The sequence below is a fragment of the Castor canadensis genome, chromosome 8 (assembly GCF_047511655.1).
Source record: "Castor canadensis chromosome 8, mCasCan1.hap1v2, whole genome shotgun sequence".
NCBI lineage: Eukaryota > Metazoa > Chordata > Mammalia > Rodentia > Castoridae > Castor > Castor canadensis.
Genome location: NC_133393.1, coordinates 29,636,357 through 29,649,437, shown reverse-complemented (window position 1 = coordinate 29,649,437; position 13,081 = coordinate 29,636,357). Strand labels below are relative to the sequence as shown.

Sequence of the window (13,081 nt, the reverse complement as noted above, 5' to 3'; positions counted from 1 at the left end):
GCAAAAATGATAATACCATCTGATATGGTTCTAAGCATAGGTTGAAGTAGTTAATATATATATATATATATATATATATATATATATATATGTATATACATATATTTGGAGATACATATATATAGTACTAGGGCTTGTACTCAGAGCCTCATGCTTGCTAGGGAGGCACTCCTGCTTGAGCTACTTGACCAGGTGAAGTAGTTAATATACCTTTATAATAAGTGGGAGATTACAGAGGGACAAAAGGGGAGGTAAGACTACTAAACTTCTTGAAATGATAACAATGACAACATGAGAAGACTGTGACAGGTTTTTTGCATATAATATAATACTTAGAGGAGCCAGTAACAAAAAAGCTATGCAAAGAGATATACTCAAAAACACTAAATAATTCAAAATTCAGTTTAAAAAATGTCCATATAACACACAGGAGGACAAAAAAATTTTGAAAAACAGAACAGTTACAGAAGAAAAGATAAAATGGTAAACTTAACGCTTACATAATAATTATGTTAAATGTAAATGGTGAGACACATTAATTAAAAGATAGAAATTGGGAGAATAGATTTAAAGAAATGATCCAATTATACACCATACAGAAATTTACTTCAAATATTACAACATAGGCAAATTAAAAAATAAAAGGATAGACAAAAAGATACACCTTGCAAACATCAACCAAAAGAAAGCAGGAGTGGTTATATGGCTAACAGATAAAACAGATTTCAGGTTTAAGAAATTAACAGATAGCCAGGGGTGCTGGTGGCTCACGACTGTAATCCTAGCTACTCAGGAGGACTTAGCATTTCGATTCTATATAAGCTATTAAGTACATGTAATATGATCGGTATATACATGTATATACATATGTATATATATATATATGACTATAAAAATAATTTGAAATAGCACTTATAGCAATAAAATACATAAGAATAATAACAAAAGATGCATAAGCCCTCTACACTGACAATTGTAATACACTACTAAGAAAAATTAAGAAGTCTTAAGTAAATGGAAGACTTTCCCAGGCTCATGTACTATATAGGCTTGATATTGGTAAGATGCTTATTCTCCCCAAATTGACCTATAGGTTCAATGTCAATCAAAATTCCATCACACTATTTTGTATATTTTCACCATTAAAATCATAGTAGCTGTAGGTTCACTGGAGATACTCATCTATTCCTATTTTGCTGAAAGGTTTTACATTTGTCACTGTCAGACTTCCATTTCTATCTATAAAATGAGGTTTTTAAGTTTGATCATATATATACAAGCATTCTCATTCCTTCATTTAATTCAGTTTTCTGGCTGCAGAGTCAACATGTAAAGCCTTTTCCCACTGATGTCATTAAATGCATTCTATTCCATTTAATGGTGTTCTCCGTGTATATTCCTTCTGCCCTACAGTTCAGCAAAAGATCTTGAATCTCAGAAATACCTACTCTTTAACCAGTAAAACTTAACTTTATTACCCTTTACTCAATATTCCTTGTCATCAAAGTTTTTCTTTCACCCAGAACTTCTATAAAGAAAATCAAATCAAAAGCTTTATCTGAAATCTGATACCCCTGGGTGTAATTCCTCTAGTTCTGTCATTTACTAATTGAGTGATTCAGGGGACCATAAGTTTCTTAACGTCCCTGAGCCTCATTTTCTAGTGTATAAAAATACTAAGATAAAATGTTTAATCCCATAAAACTTTATTGAGGATTAAATATGATCTGTGGGAGAATGTCTAATTCAATATTGGTAAATCACACTAATGTTCCTCAATATTCTGAGTGTTCTAAATGGATAAGCAGTTGTGATAGTAAAGATAGTTAAAAGACACAAGTCAATTAAGTAATATATAATTAATTGTATAAAAATAAAAAATTATTTCATGTCCCAGCATATGTGTTTTCATAGTAACCTCCCACTTTTTAGAGGAAATAAATGAAAGAGTAATATTCTTGGGGGATTAACATATAAACTCCATGAAAGCAGAGATTTTTGTGGTTTTGTTTACTACTATATATCTTCAGTCTATAACAGTGCCTGCCATGTAATATGCAATCAATAAATGTATATGTTGAATGAGTGACAAGGTAACCCCACACCTCAGAGGTGTTCTAGACTTGATAGGTAATGACTTTAGCTAAAAAGATTGCATCATGTTCAAAATGACTCCAGACTGAACCTAACACTTCTTTAAAAGCTTCCCATAGGCCCCTGTATATTTGCCTGTATTTTTGTCCATCTCAAAAACATTTCCTCTGACTTCTCCATTCCTTTCCCAAGGAAAACTCTGGACTGTCTGTCAATGGAACAGTGCTTTTCAAGAGTGTCTCTTCAACTTTTCAGAAATGAGGGAGAATTTTTGTTTTAAATAAAACACTTATTTTGAAAAATTCTTCCCTTGAATGACAAAAACCCAAAAACAAACCTTGTTGGTGGCAATCACCAAACATTATGGAAAGTAGATGCTGGTAATGTTGATGGGAATAGGCAAAAGTGCTGCAGCTCTGTGGCCTTTCTCCTTATTCTAAATGAATCTTTAGAATGGAAAGAGAAGGAGTGAAGGGGAATCTTCAAAAAGTAGGCAATTGTTCTTTAAGCTTTGGTCATCAATTGAATCATATTTTATGATATTCAGGGATGTTATTTCCCCCACCTACATTTAGCAATGTCAGGGGGATTTGGGCATCGACTTCTATAAGTAAAAAATTCATTTTTTTCTTTTATTTTGTATTTTCAGGCAGGGTCTCACTATGAAGCCCAGGCTGGCCTCAAACTCATGATCCTCCTTCCTTGACCTCCCCAGTTCTGGTATTACATGTATGCACCACCATGCCCAGCTAAAATTTTTTCTTTTTTTTTTTTTTATCAAATAGATCCTAACTTAAATAACTCTAGTTCATTGCTTTTCTCTGTTTTTCTACTTTCTCCCATCTGAAAGTGAAATGATTCTGAAAATGGGGTGAAATTACAGCCACTGTCACTGACAAAAGAAGGCTTGGTTAGGGCATGATGTGGTGCAGACAGGAAGGGGCCCAGTGACACATCCTACCCCAGTCCCTGTGGGCCAAGGAAGAGCTAGATTTCTTTAAAGATGTTAGCAAATACATTTCTTTTGGGGTTTTTTTTTTTTTTTTTTTTTTGAGACAGGGTCTTGCTATATAGCCTTGGCTTGCCTTGAACTCAAAATTCTTCTGCCTCAGCCTCCTGAGTGCTTGGATTATAGGCATGCACCACCACAGCCCACAGGAAACACATTTCTTGGGTATTTCGTTTCAGCTTCCTCTTTCCTAATTTGGAAAACCTTGATGTGGCCTGTGATATTTGTGGGACTTATCGTCATTGGAACATTTTTCTCCTGGAAACTGTATGGGAAAATAGTCAGAAAGAGAAAGGACAAAACTGGTCACATAGGTAAGTCATGGAACATCAGGTGTTTGTGTGAATGAGGAATCAGTTTTTGAAGGGTAATCCTGTAAGATGAAATGCAGTCCCCTTGAATGTGTTATTTCAGAACTTTCAGTTGAAAGGGAATATAAATACATGAGATACCAAATATTCAGAATTCTGAAGAGGAGTGAGAGTTCATGATGGAGTTGGATGCAGATACTTAATTATGTGAACCATTAGGTCATACCACCAATATCTACTACTTGGGTATATAATACTAAGGGGTGGGAACAGGAGCCTCTGGGCAATTAGCAAGGGTAAGAAGAATGTGATTAAAAAAAAAGAAATTCGTTCATCTTAACTCCTGAGTACACATTCTAGGCTGTGGAGTTGTTCTGGAAGTAGGTAATGGGTTTTCCATGTTGCTTTTCACTCCCCCTGAATGGAGCAATAGTCTGTTAACTAAAGAGCTGATCCTAAATCATCAAGAGCTTCCAGGTTATTTCTACAAGAACAAAAATACTTCATGTCCTTGATTGGCTGGTGATGTTTCATCAGTCAGATACTGACGGTAACAATCTTCCACTGTATCTTGCCCACTCCTGCTTTTGTCCTATTCCTCACATCTTTAGGCCCAGAAGTCCTGTAAGGTATTTCTATGTGTTGTACAGAGAAACTTCTCAAAAATTGATTTGCCTTTTGTTGTAAAATTCAAAAAACATTCTCTCTAACCTGTCAATGACTTAGGTTTCTGTTTTATTTCAGAATGGCAATTGGCCCGATTGTATGCAGGTCAGTTCACTTGGCACTTTTCTGGGCTCTGAGATTTGACTCCTCAAGAATCCAAAGGGCAAGAATAAGTGTAAATGAAAAATACTGATATGCATATAGTGATGAAATACTTTAAATTGTGGGGAAAAGCCTAATAATTCCTTGGGAGGATGACCCAAAGATAAGCTCTGTGAGGGGATCACAGTAAACACTGCAACCCTGGACAGTATCAGCTGTTACATCACCCATAGCTGCTGATGGAGGGTGGGAGTCTGGGAGGAATGGAAACTTCTGAGCAGGCCAGGCAGCTCTCCCCTGAGGACACCTATCAACTCCCAGAACACTGCTCTTTGGGAGAAGGGAGAAGGGGTCCTATAACCTCTAACATTCGCTGATGGTTATACTCTCTCTCTGTCTCCAGTTGATGTGACTTTGGATCCAGACACGGCCCACCCCTACCTCTTTCTATATGAGGATTCAAAATCAGTTCGACTGGAAGAGTCACATCAGAAACTGCCTGACAAACCAGAGAGATTTGACTCCTGGCCCTGTGTGTTGGGCCAGGAGGCCTTCACTTCAGGAAGACATTACTGGGAGGTGGACGTGGGATACAGGACTGACTGGCTGGTTGGAGTGTGTAAAGAGAATGTAATAAGGAAAGGATTTATCCTCATGTCTCCCAAGACTGGCTACTGGGTTATGGAGTTGTCTGAAAAGGCATACTGGGCCCTCACCCAACCCCGGATCCCTCTTGTATTGGCAGGAGCTCCTCGTCAGGTGGGGATTTTCTTGGACTATGAATTAGGAACTGTCTCCTTCTACAATGTGAATGACAGATCCCATATCTATACTTTCCCCAAGACCTCTTTCTCTGGCCCCCTTCGTCCTTTATTCTTGTTGTGGACTTGTGATAAGAACCCCCTGATCATCTCTCCAATTGTTGATAAGCCACCAAAAGTCACAGTCCTTGTTGATGCCCAAAGCCTTTAAAGAGATTTTGTTGTCTCCCATAGTAGAATTGTCGTCACTCAGAAGTAGAGATATTCTCCTTTCTAAACAAGTAACAACTCACTCCAGCCACAGGCTCCTTCAGCCTCCTCACTTCAACCAATAAGCAAGAGGTCTTTGCTCTTTAACCTTTCTCTAGTTTCTGTCCCTTCTCCTGAAGCTGTAGCTGTTGCTGTCATACAGACCCTCAGTTACTTCTGTTGGCAGGAATTAGGTTTAAGAAAATAGGGATGCAACTGGACTGGCAGATTGTTGGGGACTTCTTAATGTGCTTTAAATCACACAGGTTCAGGGAAGTTGGAGTAAAGTTCAAGGACACATAAATTAAGATTGAGTTGAGCATGAGTGTGATAGGAAACAACTTGGGATCCAGAATAGAAGTGATGTGTGTGTGTGTGTGTGTGTGTGTGTGTGTGTGTATGTATATATATACATACACACATATATATATATGTATGTATATATATATATATATATATATATATATATATATATATATATATACACACATACACACACACACACTCATGAAGAAAGGTTATAGAGAAAGAAAAGATCTCAAGCTGAAGCCCACATAGGATATTCAGGGAGAATACAGAAAGAAAATGAAGTGAAACCTGACTAATAGTGAAATAAGAATGGCACCTTGGAATTTGGCAGGTATACATTCTCCAATTTTTGGTTCCATATCTAATAGGGTAACAAAATCCAGCCCTTCTTTTGGTTCTGGATGGCAGACTGACAGAAAGATGGGCTAAGAAATGCAGAAATGAGAAGGATCTGCAACAAGGCAATATGAGGGATTCTGGGTAGAACTCAAGACTGATTTTCACAATTTACATCCAACCCTGATCCCTTCCTCCTCCTCATCCTACCCATCCCTTATTCAGATCTTGACCTAACATCACTCTGAGTTGTCTTCTCCCCTCCATAGCTTTATCAGCTCTGCACTTTAGAGAAATTATTGACTTAATGTTTTCACCACTTTGAGCCTTAGCTTCTTGTTCCCAGGCTCATTTATCCAGTCTCCCCATACTCTGCCATTATCTTTGGACATGCTCATTACCAACTACCATCCTTTTCCATACCTCCCACACCCAACCATTCTTCACATGTATAAAATCTGTTCTGTTTACAGGTTGGTTTTCTTTAATGTAAACCATGTCCCGTTTACTCATACTCAGTGTTTGTCCTTATCAGAGTTTTATGCCATTGAGGAAGGGATTATTTGAGTCCATAATACACCAAAAACTGAGTCCAGCCAATCACAGAGAAATACACTAGAATATCTAATGCTATTTCACTATATAGTCTTCCTCTTGGTTTACAGTTACAATTTGAAGAAGCCCAAAACCATGACAATTGTATACCAAAAATTGCAATTTCTTACCCACCTTTAGCCTCTTGTCACAGTGTTGTCGTGTTGTGCTGGATCCAGCTGCATCCACTTGGGAGTTTGGATCTAGAAGGTCTCCCAAAGGCTCATTTGTTAAAGGCTTGGTCTCCAACTGGAAGTGCTACTGAAAGGTGGTGGAAACTTTAGACAGTAGGGCCTAGTTGGAGGAAGCAAGTCATTGAGGATGTGACTTTGAAAGGTATGTTGAGATCCCCACCTCTTCTTTTCTCTCTTCTTGTTTCCTGATGGCCATGAGGTAAACAATTTCTTTCACCATGTGTTCCCTACACAACATAAGGCAACACAGGCCAAGCAACCATGAACTGAAGCCTCTGAAACCATAACCCAAAATAAATCTATCTTACTTTTAAATTATTGATTTCAGGTATTTTGTCACAGCAACAGAAAACACATTGTTAAATTTTGATGAATGTAATGAGCTAAAATCATTCATAGTAGAAATTGCCAAGCCATATAAAACAAATCTTTTTTTTTCCTATTTGTTTGCCACTGCTTTGTTCCCATTATTCAGTAAATATCTTTTCGTTACATTTCTTTCTAGTAAACTACATTCACTTACTTAGAAGGTAAATCTCTATATTGACTATGAAATGCTTTAATTTATTTTTTAGGAATTAGGATAACTTTGCTTAAATTATTACTATTGTTGATGTTTTTGTTAGTGTTCTGGAAATAAGCCTCCATGAGTGTTTTAGTTGTCTGAGCCTAGCCTTGTTTTTTTCCATATGCCCTGGTTTTTGAGGTACATGACTTCGAAGAATTCAAGGGTTTTTTTTTTTTTTTTTTTAGGAAAATGTGTATTGGGTTATTCCAAAAACATATGAATCCTTCAAATGCTTGGATTGCTTAATTTCAAATATCTCCTTTTAGAGAGAAATAAATTGAGATGAAGATGAGTGAAGAGTCTTAGTCAGAAGCACATGGTAGTACTGGGGGATGTGGCTCAAGTGGTAGAGTGCCTGCCTAGCAAGTGCAAAGCCCTGAATTCAAACCCTAAGACTATAAAAAAAAAAGGACTGAGTTGGAACTAGACCAGTCTCTCAGTCATTCATCCAGTACATTGATGAGACTATAAATGACAATGACAATGAGAACAGAATAAGTTAATCCGAGGCCAGAATTGTAAGGATATTTAGGAAATCCTCAAGGTTGTCCCATAGGATCAAGGAATTTTAGTGAAGTGGGAGAGATATTATTCAGGGACCAACTTCTCATAAGACTAGGAGTTGCATCTCAGAACCTAAGAAAAAGATCCCTTTCTGTATTTTATATTTCCAGCATCAAAACCTTTTTGGCATCCTTCTACAGACAACTAGTGGATGCTGTATTGCTTGGCTTAGGTCACTCCCTTTAAGGTCGAGCCATACAATTAACCAGCTACAGAGTATTGGTGTTCAGTGCCACAGCAGGGAACTGTACTCAGCCAAAGGGAGCACCATTGCCCAAGATTTTTCTACCTCTGCATGGTTAGACCACACCCAACTGAATTCACAATGTGAATGCATAAAGGTCTAGACCCCTTGCCAAGGTCCATAATTCCAAAAGAATATCCCAGTTTCAAGCTTTACTGTGGGAATGGATGGCTAAGACCTTTGCTATGGCAGCATTACATTTCAACTCCTGACTCTATACTCCTTCCTTAACTTCCTAAGGTGTTGGTAGCTCCTCAATAAATGTCTTATAGTCTCTGGAACTATCTGAGACAGCAACTCTCAAAAGTGTAGTTTAGCCCCCAAGATGCTTTAAAAGGATCCATGTGGTCAAAATTCTTCATAATGCTGCTAAATTTCTGTTCGCCTCTGTTACTCACATTGTCTATCTTGCATGCTTTGGAGTATTCCAGATGTTAAATGATGCAATGATACCATCACTCTGAGCTTTTGTATTACTGTGTTGAAAATAAAAAAATGTTTTTGATTTTAATTTCTAATACATTAAATATTAGATATAACTCACATAAGTAAAGGTCCTCAATTATATCAAGAATATAAAGAATTTATGAGAATAAAATATATGAGAACTCCTGGTCTAAGATAATCACAGTGTATATAAAAAAAAAATCTGCTCTAGAAGGAAAGGCTACTGTTTTAAAACACTTGTGATTTTCAAGTTATACTTTTAAATATTAAACACATAGTGAAGTCCATGGGAATGGTGGCATAAGAACCTCTAAAAATTCCTTCCTCCATAAATAAATACACACTGACAAAAATGGACTAGCAGTATAGCTTAGTGGAAGAGTATGTGCTTACCATGCATAAGACCCTGGGTTTGATCCCTAGCGTTGCTAACGAAAAATTTTTAAATTGTCAGAATCACTTTTCTCAGAATTCTAACTTTATCATAGGCTTGTAGCAATCCTAGGAGAATTTTATTTAAAAAAAAAAAGTGGTTGTACCTCAATAAGAACAGCAAATTTTGTGTCATTTTAACATGCCCCTTTCTACCATCACCAGCACTCCACAGTTCTGCCATAGTCTTAAAAAACCAGCTGCCCACCCACAATCACAGTGGAAACCAACTCCAGCAACTGGAGAGGGTGGAAAGTGACTGGATGGCCTTCAAAACACCATTCCTAAAGAATTTAGCTGGTGCGAGTGGTTCATGCCTATTCCTAGCTACTCAGGGAGGATTGCAGGTCATAGCCAGCCCAGGCAAATAGTTTGTGAGACTCTTACCTCTATCTCGAAAAAACCCATCACCAAAAAACTGTGGTGCAGCTCAAGGTGTAGGCCGAGTCCAAACCCCACTACCACAAAAAAAAAAGTCTATTAGACCTGTTTACTGGTTCACTCTAGGTTCTAAGTTATGAATTAAACTGACATAATAGAAGAAAGCCATTTTAGTTCTGTATGTATGCATTGGAGTCCCACAAAAATAGGAGATTTGAGGAAGAGCCAGATGAGTGAAGCTTTTATGGTGTACTGAACTACAGAAAGGTGAAGGATAATAGAAATTATAGGAGAATCAGAAGAAGAAATGTTCTGTAAGCGAAGTTTGTCTTGTTATGCAGAGTCCCTCAAGTAAAAAAGGTTGTATTGTTGCAGGAAACGGCGAGGGAAACAAAGTCACCAAGACCACTTTGCAGGAATCAGGAATTTTATTATACTAGTGGATTCGGGAGATAATTTCTCAAAGCCCTGAGCATTGATCTGTGTCAGGGGATGAGTTATGTACCCCCCAGGTGGTTTATGTAACCAGGGGGGTTTTGCAGTAGATGGTTCACAGGTGGTCAGAAAGACAAGCCAGTTACAGAGAAACAAGCTGGTACAGAGTTTCCCTTCTACGCCCGCTGCGCCCCCCCACAAACTGGTCACAGTCACAGGAAACCTTGCAGAGCCTAGATGGAGGTCTGTGACACTTTTGAGCTTGCAGAAAGCTGCTTGTGGCCCCCAGAGTAGGGAATTCAAGGCAAGTTCTAGACACACAGTAAATTCCAGAAAAATAGCCATGTTGGTTCCAACATTATCAGAGCAGCAACCTTCCTGCTACAGATATCTTTACCTGTGAAAAGTTCCTATATAGATGTAGATTCCTCTTTACAAAAGCAGTGTTTTGTACTTCATTTTAAACAGTTGAGGGAAAAGTGAGAGCTTTCCTTATATTGGCTGGTTCTCAATTTTTTTAGCTCAAAGTAATGTCAGGTTGGCATAGTTTGGATAGCATGTTCTGGTTTTCTACTGTCAAATTTTATCCTGAGCCCCAACACCTGGAAGACCTCACTTGCGAGGCTTGTGTTTGGCTTGACTGAGAACTCACCCGGTTTGAACAATCTTTTCTGTGGAAATGTTTGTTGACGACGATCAATACAATTTATCATCACAGTTTCCTCAAGTGGTGGATAACAGGAGCAAACAATAAGCTAACTAAAAAATAGGAAAAACTATTTTCAAATAGGGTTTTGAAAATCTCTGATACTTCTGGGATTCTTCATACATAGGGTGGGTGCCTGCTCTGAAAAGACCTGAGAAGGCTCTAAGCTCTCACTGTAGCTGATCTTGAGGTTTGGATCCTTCACAGTTTGGATCCTTCACAGTGGACCTACTGCCACGACCAGGACCAATTCTGTGATCTGAGGCATGTAGAGAGTTAGCCTGGCCATCTCAGCTACCAGAGCTCAGTGCACCCCTGCTCCAAATGAGCTCTTTCCTCTGGTCATATAAAAAGACCTCTTGCAGCTGCCCCATTAACACCTACCTCAAGCCCCAGCCTCACATCTGTCCATTAAATTATTTCTTTCATAGCTTATTAGTTGATAACCACATGATAGGGTCAAATATCAGGCCTCTTTGCCAACGAAGAAAGTATGGGAAAGAAACATCAGGTGGCACTTTCAACCTGATGCTTGAGTTAGCACTGGATGCTGTAGACTTGGGGTGAGGGAAGCCAGACATACTGGGATGTAAGTAGAGAACCACAGAGCTTCCAAGAGAAAGGAGAATCTACAAATGGAAACCAGAGAAAGAGGAATTGGACCAGAGAGTTGGCCCAGGCCATAATTAAGCCCCACCACGACAGCTATGAGGTCCATGGAGAGGATGGCCCATTTCTACCCAATGCCAAAAATGCCCAGTCTGCATACTAAGGCCCCCTCAGGGATGAGGAAATACTCTATTCTGAACTCCCAGTAGTATAAACCCAAGAAAAGCTGACTTGCTCAGGTACCCCCTAGAACCATGATGGAGCTTGAGCAACTCAGTGAGCAGGTGAGCAGTGAAACTAGGCAATCATTAAGTTTATATTCAGTGGCCAGAGGGGCCTAGAAGTGATTTGGGCATCTAAAACTTTGGCTTAAAGTGTTGTATTTTGGGCTTCCAAGCAATGCAATATTTTCTGTAGTATTAAACTGGAAAAAATATTCTAAAAGTCCACTTATCAATGTAGATCAAAACTCCCATCATCAAGGTAAATGGTCAGGTCTGAGAAGAAACAAGTATGAAAATAGATACATTAAGGCTAAAGCTCTGGAGAGTATGTATTTTTATTCATTTCTGGTATTACTGTACTATACTTCTTTAAACAGTTTTTATTTTTTTAAGAAAAGGTACAGCATTAAAAATCAAAAGGAGAAATTCAAGCCTGTTCTCATGACTGTATTTTTAAAATGTCATATCTTCACAGTGTTTCTGTCTCCTCATCTGCACAAGGAAGGAGTTAAACTGTTTACAAATGAATTTTATTTTGATAATGAATTAGTGTGGCTTTTAAATAGTTTAAAAATCTTCCTATTCACTTTTATGGAGTTCTCATGACAACCATGAGACAGATATTTAACTCTTTATTACATTTGATAAAACTGAAGTCCAAAAAAGCTAATTATTTTTCTTTCTGAGAATTTTCAGATAAAATAGAAAAATAGTTTCTTCTCTTCTAAATCCTATTCATCTCTATCAGTTAGCTATTGTTGCATAACAAACCGTCCCAAGCTCAGTAGCTTAGAAAAGTTGGTATGTATACAGCTCACATTTCTGCAAGATAACTGCAGTTGGCTAATCTATATTAAGCTCAGATTGTATTCTATTTCCCAGTACAGATTTATGAGCCAACTACAGTGCCTCTGCTCTGTGACTCTGCAATCCTCCTGAGATCAGTAAGTAAGCCACAGTGGTGGCAGAGACAGAAGAGGAAAAATGACACTCCTCAGGCCTTCTGAGATCTATGATTAGAACTGGCAAATTTATCATTTCTCCCCACATGCCACTGACCAAAGTAAGTCACATAGTCAAGTCCAAGTCAAAAGGTGGGCATATATATCTCATTTGTGAGGAAACATGGCAAAACCAGACATGGTGGTACATACTTATAATCTCAGCACTAAGAAGGCAGAGGCAGGAGGATCATGAATTTGAGGCCAGACTGAGCTATATAGCAAGTTCCAGCCATTCCCAGCTATGAGACCCTGTCTCAAAACAAAATAACAACAAAGAAGCACGGCAAAGTTTTCAGGGATGGCCAATAATTCCTTCAACCATTGACAATTTCTAGACCATAATTATTCATGTCCCTCATATATACAAATATATTAATGCACTCAGTCCAGACTCAGGACCTTCAGACATCTTGTCATCCATCTTAAAGTCTAAGATCCCATGTTCTCCCTAAAAGACAAGACTATTTTTATAGTGAAAATTTGGGGAAGGAAAGCATAAATTATTTACATTGACCCTACACTGGCTATAGATAAGAGGGTAGGCTAATAGAAACAAGGAAAGTTTTAAAATACGGAATAAAGAAGCAGGGTGGTATGGGAGTAAGGAAGGATGATTGGAGGTAGGAAAAGTAAAGTAAATGACAGTTTGCACAGGGGTAATCAAACCTCATAACTCTTCACAGGATGAATATTCAGAAAATGGCAGCATTATCACAATGTGAGGGCAGAGTTTTCAGCTCTCTGAAAGGCTGGTGTTTTCATCTGGTTTAAGCTGGACAGAAGCAACCTCAAAGTTCCTAAAAAAACTTAAGCAGCTACTACTATTGTGGCCCACATGTCAT

The 13,081-nt window shown here is 38.2% G+C and overlaps 1 protein-coding gene across 2 annotated transcripts in view; it reads left to right on the top strand.

Annotated features, from left to right (window-relative positions):
• The window catches only part of Btn1a1 (butyrophilin subfamily 1 member A1), a 43,298-nt gene that overhangs the window by 13,369 nt on the left and 16,848 nt on the right, over positions 1-13,081 (top strand). The window contains exons 5-7 of one of the 2 annotated variants that reach the window (XM_020163172.2): positions 3,283-3,417; positions 4,159-4,185; positions 4,586-8,512. The exons of the other annotated variant lie outside the window; for it this stretch is intronic. Of the exons in view, the coding sequence (XP_020018761.2) occupies positions 3,283-3,417; positions 4,159-4,185; positions 4,586-5,154 (731 nt within the window). The 3' untranslated portion in view covers positions 5,155-8,512. Of the gene's footprint in view, positions 1-3,282; positions 3,418-4,158; positions 4,186-4,585; positions 8,513-13,081 lie in introns of those variants that run through there. 2 annotated transcript variants of the gene reach the window in all.